Here is a 20,522-nt window from a genome sequence, read left to right on the forward strand (position 1 = left end):
TAGCTTGTAATCATTTCTCCTCAGTTTCTCTCCCTCTTTCCTAATCCTAGTTCCATGGAGTTCTACATCAAGAAACTGAATTTGTGGGTGAAAATACTGAGCCAGGAATTCTTTTCCTTTGAGAGTTGTCATACTCAACTTTATGTTAGGCTTTTTCTAGCGTCAGAATGTTATATGAATTTCATATGGTGAAATAAATTCACTGACCGGTATTTTGTCTGCCATTTGGCCTTTCCCTCTGGCCTCTTCTTGAGTATAGCACTGACACAAGTTAATTTGCATCCCACCATGGATCTCAAAATCAGCATTAGAACCTCAAGGTTATTTTAATTGGAAATAATGGCATGCAGCTGTGGTTACACGCAGTATTGCCATTGTCTTGCCTGGCAATGAACTGCTGATTAGCTTGTGCTACTACTATTTGAAGTCTTAATTTCATCACTGCTTTCAGTGTCAGCTTAGTTTGGAAGCTGCTTAAAATTCCCACAGATCTATTTAACTGTGCAGTGTTTTGGTTTAAGGAAGGTTTCAGAGTAACAGCCGTGTTAGTCTGTATTCGCAAAAAGAAAAGGAGTACTTGTGGCACCTTAGAGACTAACCAATTTATTTGAGCATAAGCTTTCGTGAGCTACAGCTCACTTCATCGGATGCATACTGTGGAAACTGCAGAAGACATTATATACACAGAGACCTCCTCCCATCCCACTCTCCTGCTGGTAATAGCTTATCTAAAGTGACCACTCTCCTTACAATGTGTATGAAAATCAAGGTGGGCCATTTCCAGCACAAATCCAGGTTTTCTCACCCCCCCCCCCCAAAACACACACACACACAAACTCACTCTCCTGCTGGTAATAGCTCATCCAAACTGACCACTCTCCTTACAATGTGTATGATTATCAAGGTGGGCCATTTCCAGCATAAATCCAAGTTTAACCAGAACGTCGGGGGGGGGGGGCGGGGGGTAGGAAAAAACAAGGGGAAATAGGCTACCTTGCATAATGACTTAGCCACTCCCAGTCTCTATTTAAGCCTGAATTAATAGTATCCAATTTGCAAATGAATTCCAATTGAGCAGTTTCTCGCTGGAGTCTGGATTTGAAGTTTTTTTGTTGTAAGATAGCAACCTTCATGTCTGTAATTGCGTGACCAGAGAGATTGAAGTGTTCTCCGACTGGTTTATGAATGTTATAATTCTTGACATCTGATTTGTGTCCATTTATTCTTTTATGTAGAGACTGTCCAGTTTGACCAATGTACATGGCAGAGGGGCATTGCTGGCACATGATGGCATATATCACATTGGTGGATGTGCAGGTGAACGAGCCTCTGATAGTGTGGCTGATGTTATTAGGCCCTGTGATGGTGTCTCCTGAATAGATATGTGGGCACAGTTGGCAACGGGCTTTGTTGCAAGGATAGGTTCCTGGGTTAGTGGTTCTGTTGTGTGGTATGTGGTTGTTGGTGAGTATTTGCTTCAGGTTGGGGGGCTGTCTGTAGGCAAGGACTGGCCTGTCTCCCAAGATTTGTGAGAGTGTTGGGTCATCCTTCAGGATAGGTTGTAGATCCTTAATAATGCATTGGAGGGGTTTTAGTTGGGGGCTGAAGGTGACGGCTAGTGGCGTTCTGTTATTTTCTTTGTTAGGCCTGTCCTGCAGTAGGTGACTTCTGGGTTCTCTTCTGGCTCTATCAATCTGTTTCTTCACTTCCGCAGGTGGGTATTGTAGTTGTAAGAATGCTTGATAGAGATCTTGTAGGTGTTTGTCTCTGTCTGAGGGGTTGGAGCAAATGCAGTTGTATCGCAGAGCTTGGCTGTAGACGATGGATCGTGTGGTGTGGTCAGGGTGAAAGCTGGAGGCATGTAGGTAGGAATAGCGGTCAGTAGGTTTCCGGTATAGGGTGGTGTTTATGTGACCATTGTTTATTAGCACTGTAGTGTCCAGGAAGTGGATCTCTTGTGTGGACTGGACCAGGCTGAGGTTGATGGTGGGATGGAAATTGTTGAAATCCTGGTGGAATTCCTCAAGGGCTTCTTTTCCATGGGTCCAGATGATGAAGATGTCATCAATATAGCGCAAGTAGAGTAGGGGCGTTAGGGGACGAGAGCTGAGGAAGCGTTCTAAATCAGCCATAAAAATGTTGGCATACTGTGGGGCCATGCGGGTACCCATAGCAGTGCCGCTGATCTGAAGGTATACATTGTCCCCAAATGTAAAATAGTTATGGGTAAGGAGAAAGTCACAAAGTTCAGCCACCAGGTTAGCCGTGACATTATCGGGGATAGTGTTCTTGACGGCTTGTAGTCCATCTTTGTGTGGAATGTTGGTATAGAGGGCTTCTACATCCATAGTGGCCAGGCTGGTGTTATCAGGAAGATCACCGATGGATTGTAGTTTCCTCAGGAAGTCAGTGGTGTCTCGAAGGTAGCTGGGAGTGCTGGTAGCGTAGGGCCTGAGGAGGGAGTCTACATAGCCAGACAGTCCTGGTGTCAGGGTGCCAATGCCTGAGATAATGGGGTGCCCAGGATTTCCAGGTTTATGGATCTTGGGTAGTAGATAGAATATCCCAGGTCGGGGTTCCAGGGGTGTGTCTGTGCGGATTTCATCTTGTGCTTTTTCAGGAAGTTTCTTGAGCAAATGCTGTAGTTGCTTTTGGTAACTCTCAGTGGGATCATAGGGTAATGGCTTGTAGAACCTGGATTTGTGCTGGAAATGGCCCACCTTGATTATCATGCATATTGTAGAGAGAGTGGTCACTTTGGATAAGCTATTACCAGCAGGAGAGTGAGTTTTTGTGTGTGTGTAGGTTTTTTGTTTTTTTTGGGGGGGGGGGTGAGAAAACCTGGATTTGTGCTGGAAATGGCCCAACTTGATTATCATACACATTGTAAGGAAAGTGATCACTTTAGATAAGCTATTACCAGCAGGAGAGTGGGGTGGGAGGAGGTATTGTTTCATGGTCTCTGTGTATATAATGTCTTCTGCAGTTTCCACAGTATGCATCCGATGAAGTGAGCTGTAGCTCACGAAAGCTTATGCTCAAATAAATTGGTTAGTCTCTAAGGTGCCACAAGTACTCCTTTTCTTTTTGCGGTTTAAGGAAGATGTCCAGTTTTGGCTCCTTCTGAGATTTAATTCTTCACTCTTTAGGGAGAGGTTCATTTCGGCCAATCCAGTCTTCATTGACTAAAGCTGCTGTTTCTCGACCCATTGTGCCCAAGGTTCTTCCAGCACAAGATACCAACCACCTGTCCAGTAAGTCTCCCCTCATAAAACTGGCATATTTTGATTTCCTACATCCAGGTACAAATCCTTGGTGCCTTTAAAATGTTTTGCTTGTTTTTATATATATACTTTTGCAATACATAAAAACAGTTTGCACCACAATAGGTGTGGAGAGACTTGCTGTAGGGAAGCGGAGTGGGCAATGATGACACACTCCAAACTAATATCACATACCATGCTCATATCCTAACACTTGGCATATAGATGGATGGATGTATCTACAGATCTGAACCAGACCGAGCATCATGAATCCCCTGATCTCTGGGGAAAGTTAGAATACAGACTTTGTGGCTCACATTCAGCTCTGCATATGTATGTGTTACATTTTGTTCTAAGCCCTAATAGTTTATCCACCAAGACAAGATTTGGAATACTGGGCATGGAGGGGACTTCACCAATGCCTCCTTTTCTACCCTGCCCCATAATAAAAGAACATGCCTCTTAATTAAATGAACTGGTAGTGAGAACATGTAACCAGGAATCCTGTTTCATATTGTGTGTAGTTGGCCTGGGGAATTCTCTGCCATAGGAAGACAGTTAAATGTTGTAAGTTGTGAAAGAGCTGGATAAGCTTAAGTTACCTAAACGCTGTGTCCTGTGCAAGTTAAAATGCAGAGCACAACTTTATGCTTCAGAGAATAAGCTGGTCAGCTAATATGGAGAAATCTTCCTCCCTCATGCAGAATAACACAGCTGGCCAAGTGTATTATGGGTTTTTCCTCCAACAGAAATATCAAGCCTAGGCTGCAGCCAGAAGCAAGGTATTAGATGAGACTATTATGCTGGTGTTATAGCACCTCTCTCAAACTGTAGGTACTTCCCAGAAATTACACAACTAACTGCATTACTGCATAATTTTAAAAATCATGTGGACAAACAGCATATCTGATATGTAAATACTACTAGGAACATTTGTGGAGGAAAAACTGGGATACCTCTTTTAAACTCCATTGAAGTGCAGTACAATGGACTGGGAGGGCCTTAAGGGGACAGAGTGGAAAAATGATAAATATTTTGCTAAAAATACTGCACCTCCTAAATATGGACAACAAGCATGTCTGCAGGATCTGAATCAACATTACCACTTCTGCATCTCTATGCTTATGTTAAGATTTAGCTACATGGCCTGATTCAATTCTTCCCCAAAGATATTTATAGGAGAGATGGGCAGTCAATGAAAGAAAAGATCTCTAATATTTTTTCTCTCTATTTTACCAAAGGTGCTATTGACTTGGCAGCTAAAAGTGCTGGTATTATCCCTGGCAGCCCCTTGCCTGTCCTGGATTCTGAGGGCTTGTCAGGTGTGTCTCCACTGTCTCCAGACTGTGTGGCTGCAGTGGTCACAGGGCAGGAGTCGGCCAAGGCAGATCAGATTGGAGGCTCCATTGGCACAGTAGGGGTCAGTATCTCTTAAATAGGCTTGTCAAAGCATTCATAATTTCCTTCGTTTTGTGTAAGAAGCCAACATCTGTATTAATTGTGAATCTGTGGTCAGCTTCCTCCTGAGACTTGTTGGATGGATTCATTTTTCAGAGCAAGCCTAGCCCAGGACGGAGTGGGTTGGTGGGTGTGTGGTGTTCAGGACCTGCTGGGGAGAATCTAGGGAAACAGGCACTGCTGTGTTGGAAAATAAGTTTCCATCCTGCTGGGAGGCTTACAGCCATGCAATTTCGATCTGCACTCCAGAAGTCTGAAGCCAAAAGGCAAGGCACCATTTGAGAAAGATGCATTGAGTAGGGAATTGTGGGCACAAGAGAGTGCTGGTAGTAAACAGCTTTCTCCTAATGTGACTGAGTATTCACATGGGTCTCCGAGTGCCTGCGTTCTGATTCCAGCTGCATCCTCTTTCAGGAGATCACTTTATAAGTGGGAGTTGTGATGACCCTTACTGTTTCCCTTATCTATACCTAGAACAGGTGTCTGTGTTCACTACCTCCCTGGGATGGTGGTTAAGAGAGCAGTATCCCTGAGATCCCATCTTAGAAGAGAGGATAAGGGGGGAAATTGTGGCAAGGATGATCATGTGCTTGTCTCTTGTAGCTCCTGCTAAGTTTGCTATAATTGGTGTATAAGTGTGACTCATGTAGTCCCTTTTGCACTTCTAGGGTTCAAGCAGTAGGTGTCGGGTTCCTTTCATTAACCTACCGACACAGCAAGAGCAGGAAGCGGTCCCTGATGGATTCCAGGTACAGTATGAGCTGATCAAAGAGCAGCTGCATGAAGCTTATAGCAGTGGTGTTCTTCACACAAGCATTATTTAGGGACTCATATTCCAGTGCCATCCTTTTACCATGTCCCCATTTTCTAACCATTTTTGCAGAAATAGTCTGCAGGTCACATGGCTCTTCCTTCAGCCATCAGGGTAATTGTTCTCCATGACTGTTACTGTGCTGGAATGGAAGTCTCACAGGTTGCTGTGGACAGCTGCTTATGTTGTGATTTTATACTACTCTGAGAGTGGAAGAGCAGAATGAAACTGACAAGTTCTGATCTCTGAAGAGCAAACAGATCTGGTTTAATGCTGCGCTTGTGCATTGACTGGTACAGTGGAGGAGTGTAGCAAAGCAAACAGGTACCTTTATACTGCACCAGTCTATTTTAAACATTGTCTGAAGGGAAAGTAGACCCCAGGAACTGAAATAAGTATTACTCCTGGGAGACTTCTGCAACAAAAAATTTAAAATTCTGTGCACGATAAAAAAAATTCTGCATATTTTATTTGCCAAAATAGCATAATATAATCAAACTAGTTTCAATTATTTTGGCAATTTGTTTCAAAATACCTGTCAGCAAGTATGTCTGTAACAAAACAAAAAAGATTCCCCCAGCGAGTAGAGAGTTAAAGAAACCCCTATGACAACTCAGTTCCTGTTTCTCTGTCATGTTTTTGTTGTGTGCCTCAGTCTGGGTGTATCACACGTGCCAGGTGGACACATCTTGCGGGGAAACTTTGCCCCTCTGGTCTCAGACACCCACACCCCCTACTCACAGAGCCCAGCCATGGGGCACCCCATAGCACCCCTTATCTACCAGAGCCCAGGGATCCAGAGAGAAAAACAGCCTGATGATGGGTCTCAGGCTTGTATGGCGTTCCTGCACGCTGCCTCCTTCCTTCAGGACATGATGGGAACTGCAGCTGCCTAGAACCCTCCAGCTCTGACCCCCCCCTCCCCCATGGGGTCCTGTATATGTGAGCTGGAGAGCCAGGTTCTGCTGAGTCCAGCAGCCCCTAGTGGTGGCCAGCAGCTCTGCAGCATCAGTTCTGTGCGGGGAATGAAATTCTGCACAGAACATTAATTCTACTCAAATTCTGCATTGTGCAGTGATGTAGCATTCCCCCAGGAGTAAAGTATGCATTCTGGCAGTGCTGTCACTGTGTATCACTGCAGGAGGAACATTATCCAATAGTGTGATCTTGATGACAGTACTAGTTGCATAACCAAATCTTCTCAAGAGAAACACTTTGCTTTGGGTCTAGCTCATGGCAAAAGATCTATCTGGCTTTAAGATTAAACTAGATAAGTTTATGGAGGAGATGGTATGATGGGATAACATGGTTTTGTTAATTAAATATTCATGGTAAATAGGCCTAATGGCCTGTGATGGGATGTTAGATGGGGTGGGATCTGAGTTACTACAGAAAATTCTTTCCTGGGTATCTGGCTGGTGAATATTGCCCATATTGCCCATATGCTCAGGGTTTAGCTGATCGCCATATTTGGGGTCGGGAAGGAATTTTCCTCCAGGACAGATTGGAAGAGGCCCTGGAGGTTTTCCGCCTTCCTCTCTAGCATGGGACACTGGTCACTTGCTGGAGGATTCTCTGCTCCTTGAAGTCTTTAAACCATGATTTGAGGACTTCAATAGCTCAGACATAGGTGAGAGGTTTTTCGCAGGAGTGAGTGGGTGAAATTCTGTGGCCTGCGTTGTGCAGGAGGTCAGACTAGAAGATCATAATGGTCCCGTCTGACCTTAGTATCTATGAATCTATGGCTAATTATAGAAGCAAGGATTGTTCGATGGATGTTAATTTTATAACCTCAGACTAATCTGGTGGCTAATGCAACTTCAAATGTGATGTTGAGACACTCTTCAAGGATATATATGGGAGCACTTAATGGTGCTTCAGTTATTTTAGTGGAAGAAGGTGTAGGGCTCACTTTTGTAGTGGAACCTGCTGGCTGCAGAAGTTCTCAAGAAAAATAATCTTGTTAAATCAGGGGTGATCTCCAAGCAGCTGCATGTTTCTCAGCTGACAAAGCCTGATTCAATATTCAGCTGTTAAGAAGAGTCTTGTAGAATAATGCGACTCCTCTCATTAACTCTTTCACTGGTTTCAGTTGTAGAAGGTTTCGGAAATGCTCTAGTTTAAATCAGTTGCATTTGAGTGTGATGCAAAACCCAACTTTTGTCAGGCTATTGTGGAGGGTATGGGCTGAGTATGCTTGTGGGCTGTCCTTTTGTGTGGTTTTCAGTTTTTGATAGGTGTCCAGAGCATGGAACCTGTAGATCTTTTATTCTTGTATGAAAAATACAAATATTTCATCAGGTAGTTGGACTGGTGGAACAGAGTATGCTAGGAGTCTTTTCTGCTTGATTTTATCCTGCTTCTGTTGCATCCATCTGTTCTTCTCTTTCAACCCAACGCTCAGGCTCTCCGCACGCATGATCTGTCTGTTGTAACTTTTAGAAGTGTCCAAGTCCTATGCAAACTAATGACTCGTTCATTCTCTGACTCTTACAGCAGGACACATCAGTCCTTTCTCTGTCAGAACTGTCCAAGACCCCTCTCCAGAATGGTCTCTCCACTCCTCCTCTTCCTCCATCACAGGCCTCCAGTACGCATCTGTGTCCTCCCAACGTCTCTGCTCTGCTGGATATCTCTCTGCCTGGGCCACCTGAAGATGTGCTTTCTCAGGGAGAACCTGCTACTCAAATAAGCGACTCTATCATTGAAATCGCTATCAGCTCTGGTCAATACAGTAAGACTAAGTCAAGATCAGGCATTTTCATTACTAAAGTTAAAAAAATGCTATTAACTGCAGCATGTTCTAAATATCAGAAAAACCCTTATTACGAGGCATCATCATGGACTTAGTGATATCCTTTGAGAAGTTAAATTGTGTAGTTCCCCTTTTTCTTAACGAGTCTGACTGCATTTTAAATTAATGTACATTTAAGTTGTTGCTGGCCTAGCAGAGAGTTTTGGTAGCTCTTTGAACTTACTGAACAGCTCTGCAGCAGTGTCCTCCATAGCTTACTAAATAGTAAGGACCAAAATCTTCTCTCTGATCTCCCTCTGGGTTACCTATTGATTTCAGTGGTAGCCCTGTAGACACACATGAGGAGGGAATATGGCTTCTTACATATTATTTAAGTGAATTAGGCAGGCTTTTGGCCAATGATACCATGGGTCTTCATAAATGATTTTTTGAACTTAGGTCATGTCTACGCTTACAGGCTTACAGTGGCACAGCTGTACTGATACAGCTGTGCTGCTGTAAGAGCACTGTTGTAGCTGCATTATGCCGACAGAAGAGAGCTCTCCAATCAGCATATAATAAAACCAGCTAAATGAGCAGCGGTAGTTATGTTGGCAGGAGAGCGTCTCCCGCCGACAGAGCACGGTGCACAAATGCGCTTATGCCAGCAAAACGTATGTCACTCCGCAGTGTGTTTTTTCACACCGCTGAGCGACAAAAGTTTTGCCAATATAAGTGCTAGTTTAGACATGGCTTAAGTATTGTCTTCCAATCCTTCATTTAACCCTGCAGAAACATGGCCTTGGTGGACTATACCATGACTTTCATATGTAAGAGATTTCTTAAAGTAACAAATATGCAAGCGAATGGAACATTTATTCCCATCTCTCAGATGAGGAAAACTGAGACAGAGGTTAAAGTGAACTTCTGCTCTAAAATATTATTCTGTAAAAATACAGAGTATTGAAACAGTGTTTTTTGTTAGACAAACAGGAATGGTCTGTCAGGAATGGTCTAGTTATTACTAGCCCTGCCTTGAGGGCAGGGGACTGGATTAGATTATCTCTCGAGGTTCCTTTCATCATTGACTTCTATAATTCTATGTTTGTGTGTCAGTATTTCCAGGTAAAATTTGCTCAGTTTCCCAGGAAAAATATGTTTTAAATTTGGGCCTGCAAATTCACCTTGAGATCTGAGACTCAAACTGAGTTCTTTACTTCTCCTGCATCTTCATCGATAATAAAGGTCAATGGGGTTGCATAGTTTGACCTACAGCATCTTTAGTATCTGTGAGGTTACAGAAGAAGGAAAGAGCCATTTCCCAGGGTGACTTTGTAGGACTGACATTTAAAACATCCTGTTACTGGTCAGCTGAGCAAATTTGATCTCGAAATGTTGATGTATAATGAACATAGAGCCCCATCACATCACTTTTTGTCATTTAAAATGCCATACTAATTTGAGTTGCCCAAGACCCGACAAAAAGTCAATGTCAGAGCCTGAAACTCAAATTTTGGATATTGCAGATACAACCCAACCCATAATACTTCTGGTAAGGAGCCATTTAGTGTAACTGAAAATGCACTGAGATCTAGTAAATTAACTGTGAAGTCTGCAGCATGTACTGAGAGGTGAGGGACGCAGTTTTAAAACAAGTCAGTCAAAACCTCCCTCAGGACTAAGCACCCACCAGTACTTGGCATACAAATCTGGGTTTAACTCTACTTGTTCAGATTTTCAGTTCACCTTTAAAGTGTTGCATTAGATTGAATAATTGTACTGTTTCTCATTTGTGAACATGCTTTAGGATGTAATGGTGTATGCTTCTAAAAACAATATTCTTTATGCAAAAAAAATTTTGATATCAATTTTTAAAAATTTACATCTTGGGGCATTTTTTTTTTTTAAAAGAATTGTGGATTTGAATTCTGAGCAACTTGGTGTTCTTTTTCCAGATGTCTGGCTAGCCCATCAGAACCCTACCCTATTGGGCATGCAGGAACGAGTTAGGTCTCATTACCTGGCAGTCAATAAGGGCCTAAACGTCTTCACCTACTAGCAGAGAACCTATAGAGAGACCCAACACCCAATTATCTTTAGTAGGATATAGCGTCAAATGGTCTTTCACACTATGGTAATTCTGTGCCACTTACCCAGTTGTCCAACTGTCCTCTAAAGATTCTATATTTTCAGTTTGCTTGTAGTTTCTTTAAATGAGTGTGGACAGTAGCTTCTATCTTATTTCCTTTTCCCACAGAAATCTTGACACACCTGGTCCAGTTAGGACTGAACTAAATTGGGCCTTTCAGATCCCCACCTTCCACTATCACACTCCTCCCTCAGGAAATTACACTGCACCATAGCTAAATTCTTTCATCAACCAGTCAATATCCTTAAGATTAGTTGGTTTAGGACTAAATCCAGTTTCCCTTACTCCACTGAGTAATGCCATTGTAGTTCAGAATAAGTTGGTGTTGGTTGATTCTCTGTACAGTGGCATTCATTCTAAGAGTATTATGGAGTGCCTTGCTTCCAGTTGCCTGAAAATGTGTTAAACACCCCAAAGTACTTGAAGTTGTCCTGGTGGCTTTACAGAATTGACTCAGTCAGTGATTCTTTGCATTGGCTTTCAGATGAAGGTGTTTCCCTCTCTCCTGCGAAACTGAATGGCAGTGACAGCTCCAAAAGTCTTCCGTCCCCCTCCAGCAGTCCTCAGCAGAACTGGATTGCCTCTCCGAGCCATGACCCACAGTGGTACCCCAATGACTCTACCGACTCATCTCTCAGCAGCCTGTTTTGTGAGTGTCCGTACACAGAGAACTATGATGGAGGAATGGTCCTATCTTTTCTAAAGAGCTTCTCTTCACCCAGCCCCAGTCCCTTGACTTGGAGGGAGTCCCTGGAAGAGAGTAAACTCAGTAGGATGTTGGAAGACTTTTTCCCTTCCTTCCCACCTTCCTCTCTAACTGGAATTGTTACCCCTAGATGGACTTAATTTCATTCAGCCCAGATTTGGAAGTCTGCTCCTGAAATAGAAGTTGCTCAACTGGCACGGGGCAACAGCATATACCTTGGAGCGAGTAACTGAGACCTTTTTGTGGTCTGCTAGGTTTTGCAAGTCAGACTCATCTTTTAGGTTGAAACATTTTGAGTGTTCTGCTAAAACAGCAAAATGATGCAACCAGCTCTTCTGTTTGGAACGTGTAGGTTTCATTGTATGCGTGGTGCATAATTCTAAGGAGGTGAGAGAATTGTTTTTTCTGACTTAGCTCAAAAAATGAATAGCTGTATGGCTAGTGTCTCCAGTGTAATGTGTGTTTACCTCCTTTGGGCTGAGGTGATTACTTGATCCATTTGGCAGCCTGCTGGTAGTGCTCATGCTAGTAACTTCTTATTCTGAGGCAGTAGAGGAGAGAGATGGCTTTAGATCTGCTTTGTGCTAGGTTTCCATGTACCTCTCCTCCTCCTCTTCAAATGTACAAGTTCAATACACCTACTTGCTGCTAAACAACAAAGTAAAAGAGGCAGTGAGAGGTAAAAAGTGGAAGTTAAAGTGGAAGTTAAATTCTAGTGAGGAAAATAGAAAGGAGCATAAACACTGGCAAATGAAGTGTAAAAATACAATTAGGAAGGCCAAAAAAGAATCTGTGGAACAGTTAGCCGAAGACTCAAAAAGTAATAGCAAAAAAAATTTTAAGTGCATCAGAAGCAGGAAGCCTGCTAAACAACCAGTGGGGCCACTGGACGATCGAGGTGCTAAAGGAGCACTAAAGGGGGATAAGGCCATTGCGGAGAAACTAAATGAATTCTTTACATCGGTCTTCACGGCTGAGGATGTGAGGGAGAGTCCCAAACCTGAGCCATTCTTTTTTTAGGTGACAGATCTGAGGAATTGTCCCAGATTGAGGTATCATTAGAGGAGGTTTTGGAACAAATTGATAAATTAAACAGCAATAAGTCACCAGGACCAGATGGTATTCACCCAAGAGTTCTGAAGGAACTCAAATGTGAATTTGCCGAACTACTAACTGTAGTCTGTAACCTATCATTTAAATCAGCTTCAGTACCAAATGACTGGAGGATAGCTAATGTGACGCCAATTTTTAAAAAGGGCTCCAGAGGTGGATCCTGGCAATTACAGGTCTGTAAGCCTGACTTCAGTACCGGGCCAACTGGTTGAAACTATAATGAAGAACAATATTGTCAGACACATAGATGAGGAAGAGTCAACATGGTTTTAGTAAAGGGAAATCATGACTCGCCAATCTACTAGAATTCTTTGAGGGGGTCAACAAGCGTGTGGACCAAGGGGATCCAGTGGATATAGTGTACTTAAATTTTCAGAAAGCCTTTGACAAGGTCCCTTACAAAGGTTCTTTACGCAAAGTAAGCTGCCACGGGACAAGAGGGAAGGTGCTCTCATGGATTGGTAACTGGTTGAAGGATAGGAAACAAAGGGTAAGTATAAACGGTCAGTTTTCAGACTGGAGAAAGGTAAATATTGGTATCCCCCAGCGGTCTGTTCTAGGACTAGTCCTTTTCAACATTCATAAATGATCTGGAAAGGGGGTAAACAGTGAGGTGGCAAAATTTGCAGATGATACAAAATTACTAAAGATAGTTAAACCCAGGCAGACTGCGAAGAGCTACAAAAGGATCTCTCAAAACTGGGTGACTGGGCAACAAAATGGCAGATGAAGTTTAATGTTGATTAATGCAAAGTAATGCACATTGGAAAGTATAATCCCAACTATACATATAAAATGATGGGGTCTAAATTAGCTGTTACCACTCAAGAAAGAGATCTTGGAGTCATTGTGGATGGTTCTCTGAAAACATCCACTCAATGTGCAGCAGCAGTCAAAAAAGCGAACAGAATGCTGGGAATAATTAAGAAAGGGATAGATAATAGGACAGAAAATATCCTGTTGCCTCTATATAAATCCATGGTACACCCACATCCTGAATACTGTGTGCAGATGTGGTTGTCCCTTCTCAAAAAACAGATCTATTGGAATTGAAAAAGGTTCAGAAAAGGGCAACAAAAATGATTAGGGGTATGGAACAGCTTCCATATGAGGAGAGATTAATAAGACTGGGACTTTTTAGCTTGGAAAAGAGACCGCTAAGGGGAGACATGACTGAGGTGGATAAAATCATGACTGGTGTAGAGAAAGTAGATAAGGAAGTGTTGTTTACTACTTCTCATAACACAAGAGCTAGGTTTCAGAGTAGCAGCCATGTTAGTCTGTATTCGCAAAAAGAAAAGGAGTACTTGTGGCACCTTAGAGACTAATAAGTTTATTTGAGCATAAGCTTTCATGAGCTAGGGGTCACCAAATGAAATTAATAGGCAGCAGGTTTAAAACAAATAAAAGGAAGTATTTCTTCACACAACACAGTCAACCTGTGGAACTCCTTGCCAGAGGATATTGTGAAGGCCAAGACCATAACAGAGGTAAAAAAAGAACTAGATAAATTCATGGAGGATAGGTCCATCAATGGCTATTAGGCAGAATGGGCAGGAATGGTGTCCCTAGCCTCTGTTTGCCAGAAGCTGGGAATGAGCAACAGTGGATGGATCACTTGATAATTACCTGTTCTGTTCATTCCCTCTGGGGCACCTGACACTGGCCACTGTTGGAAGACAGGATACTGGGCTAGATGGACCCTGGGTCTGACCCAGTAGGGTCATTCTTATGTTCTTATGCTTTTCCTCTCTATGCAGCAAGTTTCATCTCCCCCGAGAAGGGCCGGAAAATGTTGCCAACTCCTGTTGGAACTGCTAGTGGCACCTCCTTATTGGGACCAAGCCTGCTGGATGGAAACTCACGGGACTCTTTTGTGTCTCGCTCTCTGGCAGATGTAGCAGAGGTATGTGGTCAAATCACATCAGGCTGTATTTGCACTTGAAATAATTACCATTGAATGGGCCTCCTTGCTTCCCTTTTTAATAGTATTGTTCATGTTACTCATTATATTTCCTCTGGATACTCATGGCAGATGCCAGGCTTTACATTTAACAGAGCAGAGAAACAGATTTACACGGAAGATGCAGAATGAACTGGTGGTATGTTCTGCATGAGTTGCTGTGTGAAACTCTTGTGAGCAACCTTATGACTTCTGCCTCACTGGCTGGTGGAGATCAGGTCAATTTTATAGATCAGCAGTTCTCAAACTTTAGCAACCCAAGGGACCCCCATTTTGATTTAAAATTTTTCGGGGACCCCCAAGTCCCTGGCTCAGTCCCAGGCCTCGTGCCCACTGCACGCCTTCCCCCAAGGCCCCACCTCTTCTCTGCCTCCTTCTGCTCTCTCCCCTGAGTGTGCCCCATTTCTCCCCCTCCCTCCTAGCACCTCCTGCACACCAGGGAACAGCTGTTCCGTGGCATGAGGGAGGCACTGAGAGGGAGGAGTTGATCAGCGCAGCTGGAGGCCCCAGGACATGATTCTGTCCCCTCCCCTGAGCATGTCTCATCCCCGCTCCTCCCCCTCCCGCTCAGCACCTCCTGCATGCTGCTGAACAGCTATTCCCTGGTGTGCAGGAGGCACTGGGAGGAAGGGGGAGGAGTTGATCAGTGGGGACTCCAGTTTGAGAAACGCTGCTATAGATTATATGCTTTGAACTCGGCATACTGGGAGTTCTAGTCCAGCTGTTCTCTGTACCCTGATTCATGGAGCTGCAGCAGGACTATGCTGATGCAGTATACATCACTGGCTGTTATAACTATGCCTCCACTCTGGATAGGGAGGTGAGGGAGTGAGCACCTTTATGCGACTGCAGCCTCCAGTCCAACTTTCTGTCAGCAAAGACTGCCAGTTTTTGCTGGAGTGAATCAAGCCTATGTTAACTCAGAGCTCATAGCATTGTACTTGGATAGAATTTGACTGACCCAGTGTAGTCATCTAAGAGAAGGTGATATGTGAGCCATTACTTTAGGCAAGCTGTCATGTTTTTTGTGGAGGGAGCCAGCCACAACAGTTTAATAATAGTCTTAACAAAAACAGTGTTCTGAAAGGTCTGTCATCAAGGGTCCTTCAGAAGGAAGTCTTCTTTATGTATGGAACAGGTACAGTGCAGGTAGCAGTTGCGCAAGCTTACCCCACATCACTCTGCCAGTGCACCTCGCTGCTGATCTGGAGGGTGTGTTGGCATGTCCCATTCATTCTTAAGCTCTTGGTTAAGGTGGCCACAGACATACCAATCTGAAATTTTTTGTGAAGTGGACACTTGTCAGCTAAAATTGGACTGAGGCTACTAATTCATTTCAGAGAGGCCACTGAAGAGCCAGCAGTTAACTGTTGAGCTGGGCTGCATTGGAACAGATGAATTGGAGGTGAAAATCTTATATTTTCCTATGTGGCCCTGATCTCAGCTTGTATTATTTGGTCCCTTAGCAGTCACAGGCAGATGTTACTCTCTCTAACCCAAATGAATGAGACAAGCCTCTGCTGACCTTTTTTCCTATCCGTCTTCTAGGTGGTGGATTCCCAGCTGGCTTGCATGATGAATGAGAACAGCATAGATTACATATCTCGTTTCAACGATCTTGCCCAGGAGCTGTCAATACCTGAGCCAACCCGTAGGGAAATCCTCTTTGATGGAGGAGGAGGCGGCCCTCCAACTGGTGACCTCTCGCAGTGAGCATAAGAGACTAGGAGGCTGGTGGAGACTGTTCAGCTTAGTGGAATTTATTGTACTAGATCTGAGAGGCAAGTTGAGGATATGCAACTGAAGTCCAAATGCCATTGACCGGTGCACGCCTTTCTAGAAGAGCAACGTTGTCTTTAGAGTTTTGAAGAAGTATCTGCAAGTCCTAGAATGTGCAATATGCTGGGAAAAATGTAATGGGGAACATTATTACAGGGAGTGATGTCTGCATCAATTATCTAAGATGGTGAATAAATGCGTTTGAGGTGGTCCTGGACTTCTACTTTTGGCATGGCCTAGGCAAGAAGCTTGGACAAGAGTATGACTAGAAACTTCTTCAACTTGAATCTTTTTTTGTATGGTGATAGACATACCATGATTTGGGATCCACATTGAAATTGAGGGGCGGAGAGAGAGGGAAATGCTTTTTCTACTCATATCTTGAAACATACTGCTTGGCAAGATTGTCGAATCAGTCAAACTGAAGTTTCTTGCACTCTCCTGAAAGGCACCGTTACTCTGCAATGCTTGTGCTGCCATTTTATAAAACATTCTGTTTCTTTGGCTACACCTTGTATATTGAACATTCCAGTTGGGCAGATGCCTGCATACTTGTTTTGGGGAGGATGTAGGCTCCCCTACATATTCAGTGGATCCCTGCAGATTTTTCTTGTTTTTTAAATCCTACCCTACATCACAGCCACCATCCTTCTGACTGAATCTACTTGCTCCTTTTAGTAGGTTGACACAGGATTCTTCATCTCATTGGACAGTGCAGTGGGTCATCCCCCACCAATGGGAGTTTGTTTCCCTGGAAGATGGTTACTTTCCAGGAGAGGAAACATTGCAGAAAGGGGTTTTCCTGGAATCACTCTTAAAGCTTTGCCTTAATAGGTTTTGGTTTTGTTAGGAAACCTGTATATCACCATCTTTCTCCACATATATGCCAGATCCAGCATCTCGCTGGGGATTCTTATGGGAGAGGAGATAGGAAAGAACAATGTTCATATAAAGATATAAATAATATTTTTAAACTAAGTTAGATTTCAGCAATCTTATGTCTTTCAAATGAGGAGGCGAGGTGTCAAGTCTCATTTTAATCTGATCTCTCCACCCTGTCCTGCCCTACCTAGATGATCTGTGGTACCTCAGGGCATAATTTTTCATTGTAGTTCCTCCCTGGCACGATGGGTCCAGAAGTTCCCAGCTAAGCTGTTGTGCATTTCTATGGTATAGTGTTTTAATGCCTGAAAGACCCAAGTCCTGATATCAGTAGGTCCAAAGGAGTTCTGGTAACGTTACTTCCTTTACAGATGGTTTTCCTTTTGTTTCTAACAGCTCAGGATACATCCTTCTCCTATTTCTTTTCCCATCAGTCTTGAAAAGGATACTTTTACTGTGCCTGTTTTTAAAGCATTATCTGCAGCCTCTAGGAAAAAGATTCCCCTTGACTATTTTAGGTAGCTCTGAAGCTCTTCCAGGAGCTAGTCCTGTATAAACTTCAAACTTTTATATACATAGCTGTTTGCTAATTAATAAAACATAAACCCCTCTATCCTTAAGGCCATTACCAGGGCTTCGTTTTCTCAACTTGCGCTATGCTTTGGATTTAGTTCTACCTACTCCTACAAAGCATTTGACTGGGAGTCTTATTAAAATGTTGCCCACGAAGCACTGATGGGGCATATGATGTTCCCTGTCACTTTACCCCCACCCGGGTAGACATTTTTGATATTGGTTGGTATGTTCTTTGCTTTGTGCTTCTCTAGCTTTAAGAGAGAATTTAACCAGTTTTCTGATATTCATACTCTGTGACCCAGAGCAGGTTTATTTACCTCCTTCCCTAAGACTTGGAGGCCACTCCTTTGATTCATGCTGTAGGATGCCTTGTGTCTGGTTGCTTTGTTCTTTTCTTAGATGTGGGAATCACCTGCCCAGTTAGACACAGCATTCATACAACTGAGTATTCCCAGCAGGGACTCAGACCTGCATCACGAGCAAGCAGTGGGTCAGCAAACTAAAGGGGGAAGATTTCATACTAATAAGCTAACTCCCTGCTTTGGCTATAGATTACCTGGGGTCTTTCCTCTCAGAACATGCAGTCTAAAATCCTATCACGATTTGCAGGGTCTCATGCAGTCTTAGATCACAAGCATGTTTAAAGTTGCCAGCCAAATCTACACCTAGTCATGTATATTTGTTTCTGAAGGGTTCAAACTTGGTAGAAACCAGGATTTCCATTAAACCCAAGAATCCCACTGTCTGAATCTTTCCAGTGATTGTTGTAGTTCAGATGTCTTTTAGTCCAGTTTTTCTCAAAGCAGCAACTCCAGGTTTTGGCTACCCATGTTAGTAATGCCATCTGTAATTCTCCAGAATTACTTCTGCTAACTAACAGAGGCTTCCTAGTATAGATGTGTCTGGATTACCAAAACATAATGACATTTAGCACATGTAAAAGGAGGAGACGTGACCAGTTTTAGTCAAGTGCAACAAATCTGAACCTTCAGTTGGTTTTTATGTCTTAAATTTTGAGAAGCTAGCCTTATGCTGGCAAGTATATTTGGTTACTTCAACCTTCCCCCACCCCCCAAAATAGATATTGATAATAGGACAGATGTCACATTGATCTTGTGAGCACTCTTCCCATAAGCGGGTCTAGATTATGCCAGCCCTGTTGGAAGTGAAGGGCATGACATTTCAGCAGTATCTACTTATGAGTCTGTCGCCAGAATGCAGGGAGCTGTCTACAGCCCATATGCCTTGCCACAGGAACAGAATTGTTACAGGATGAATCTCAATGTAGTCGATATTTGTAATGGCCCATGAGGCCAGCAGATTTTAATATCCTGGACTTCTCAAGGCAGATCAGGAGCACTAGGTGGGGAGGCAAATGTGGAGAATAGGCAGAGCCACCTTTCACCTACCAGAAATTTTATGGTAAAAATGTGCTTAGCATCTGCTTTTAAAAAATTCTTCTTATAAACACACATTTGAACATCCTCTCCTCTCCCCATGGGTTCCATGGCCCCTTCCTTCCCTCCTCTCTTCCTGATATTTTCAGTGCACACAGAATACTCCCACCTGCTATATCTGTTCTCTGATTCAGGAATGTTATGATACCCTGCACATTGCATCATAATAGCAAAACCCAAGCAAAACAAAGTTTTTTGGCATCAGGGAAAATTTTAAAACAAACTTAGATCATAATGATAAATTCATATCAATAGAGAACTTACTGTCTTCGTGAAGTTGCTTGTACACACACCTTGGGAGATACCTTTCTCTAGGAATTGGTGGATCTCTAGCAGATGCCCAATTGTATTGTGGACTTCAAGAGGTTGTACTTAGGGCTGCCATGGGGAAAGCTAACATCTTGTTTAAAGTAGAAAAATAAAATTTGAATTATGCTATTTCAGCTCCTCCAACATGACTAAGTAACCAGAACAACTTTGGTAACCATTTCAGCTTTTCCTGAACAGATGTTCAGCTATGTTGCTAGTCAGCTGTAGGCAGGATTGTTTCAGGGGAGTAACACTTACTCCGTTATTTTCATATCTTCATGAGGCACTGTGAGGAGGCTGGGAGGGGGGAATGGACATTGACAACCTGGCCTCCACTTCTGATGTAAGTTCCTGTAAAGCTTGTGCTCTGACTTAGAGTTTAGAGTTATTTTCTTGATCTCAGTTGTTTGGCAAGCCTGTGAGCATACATGGAATGATGTAACTGGTTTCTTTGTATCCCCTAAAGTGGGATGTTGAAAACATGAAACTTGTCATTGTAGTTTGGTTATAAAGCAATATTATCTCCTAAAGAATATATCTGCCCTTTTTTGTACCTGTGCGCTTAGTAATAGGCCACCTACCAGGGCATCAGATTCTGCTCAGCCAAACAATTCATTCTGTCCTTCATCACTAAATCTACCAAGTATAGGAATTTTAATTGTTTTCTAAAATGGCATTGTGTAACTTTTTCCTTCACACCCTTCTTATTTATATTTCGAAATTGAATTAAATAGCTTGGATCAAACATAATCTACAAAGAAAGCTCATCTATTGACTACCAATCCCGCAATGTAAATTACTGTTGCTTTTTTTTTTTTACGCTCAAAAGTCAGATGCATTTGTAAGGAAAGTATTGCACTTTTTTAACCTTTTCAAACCTTTAAATCTCCTGAGTTCACAGTGATTTATACATGTTAAATAAGTGAAACCTTGGCAAGCACTACGGCAGTAAGTTATCATTAGTTACTGAAACGTGATAACTGGCTTTAGAGCTTTTGGTTTGGCAGCAAAATTTATTGCTGTTTCTTTTAATAATAGTTAAGCCATATCATCTAAGGTTTTTGGCTTGTTTGAGATGTGAATTTGTTTTATAGATTATAAATATACATATATAGTGTATGTATAAAGCAGAATGCCTGTCCTTACTGATTTTTTGTACCATATTGTAAATTATATTATTTATTCTTTACCAATTTTGGAAAAAGATGTTTTTGGTTATTTAATATAATATACAAAAGCTGTTAAACTTCCTCTGTTTAAATTTCCAATTCAACTTGTAAAGTTTTTATTGTGCATAAATACATACTAATACTTGGTCTAAC

At 42.7% G+C, this 20,522-nt stretch overlaps 1 protein-coding gene across 4 annotated transcripts in view; it reads left to right on the top strand.

The window, feature by feature from the left end:
* Positions 1-20,350, top strand: part of CRAMP1 (cramped chromatin regulator homolog 1) — a 119,169-nt gene extending 98,819 nt beyond the window's left edge. For 3 of the 4 annotated variants that reach the window (XM_084641439.1, XM_084641438.1, XM_084641437.1), the window contains exons 15-21: positions 3,150-3,254; positions 4,505-4,683; positions 5,390-5,470; positions 8,029-8,266; positions 10,900-11,064; positions 13,995-14,140; positions 15,746-20,350. In XM_084641439.1, coding sequence (XP_084497565.1) covers positions 3,150-3,254; positions 4,505-4,683; positions 5,390-5,470; positions 8,029-8,266; positions 10,900-11,064; positions 13,995-14,140; positions 15,746-15,910 — 1,079 coding nt within the window. In that variant the 3' untranslated portion in view covers positions 15,911-20,350. The remainder of the gene's footprint in view (positions 1-3,149; positions 3,255-4,504; positions 4,684-5,389; positions 5,471-8,028; positions 8,267-10,899; positions 11,065-13,994; positions 14,141-15,745) is intronic. The other variant, XM_084641440.1, reaches the window with a different exon arrangement.
* The last annotated feature ends 172 nt before the right edge of the window (positions 20,351-20,522 follow it).

This window comes from Lepidochelys olivacea, assembly GCF_965140295.1.
Source record: "Lepidochelys olivacea isolate rLepOli2 genome assembly, chromosome: 10".
In the NCBI taxonomy this organism is placed as follows: domain Eukaryota; kingdom Metazoa; phylum Chordata; order Testudines; family Cheloniidae; genus Lepidochelys; species Lepidochelys olivacea.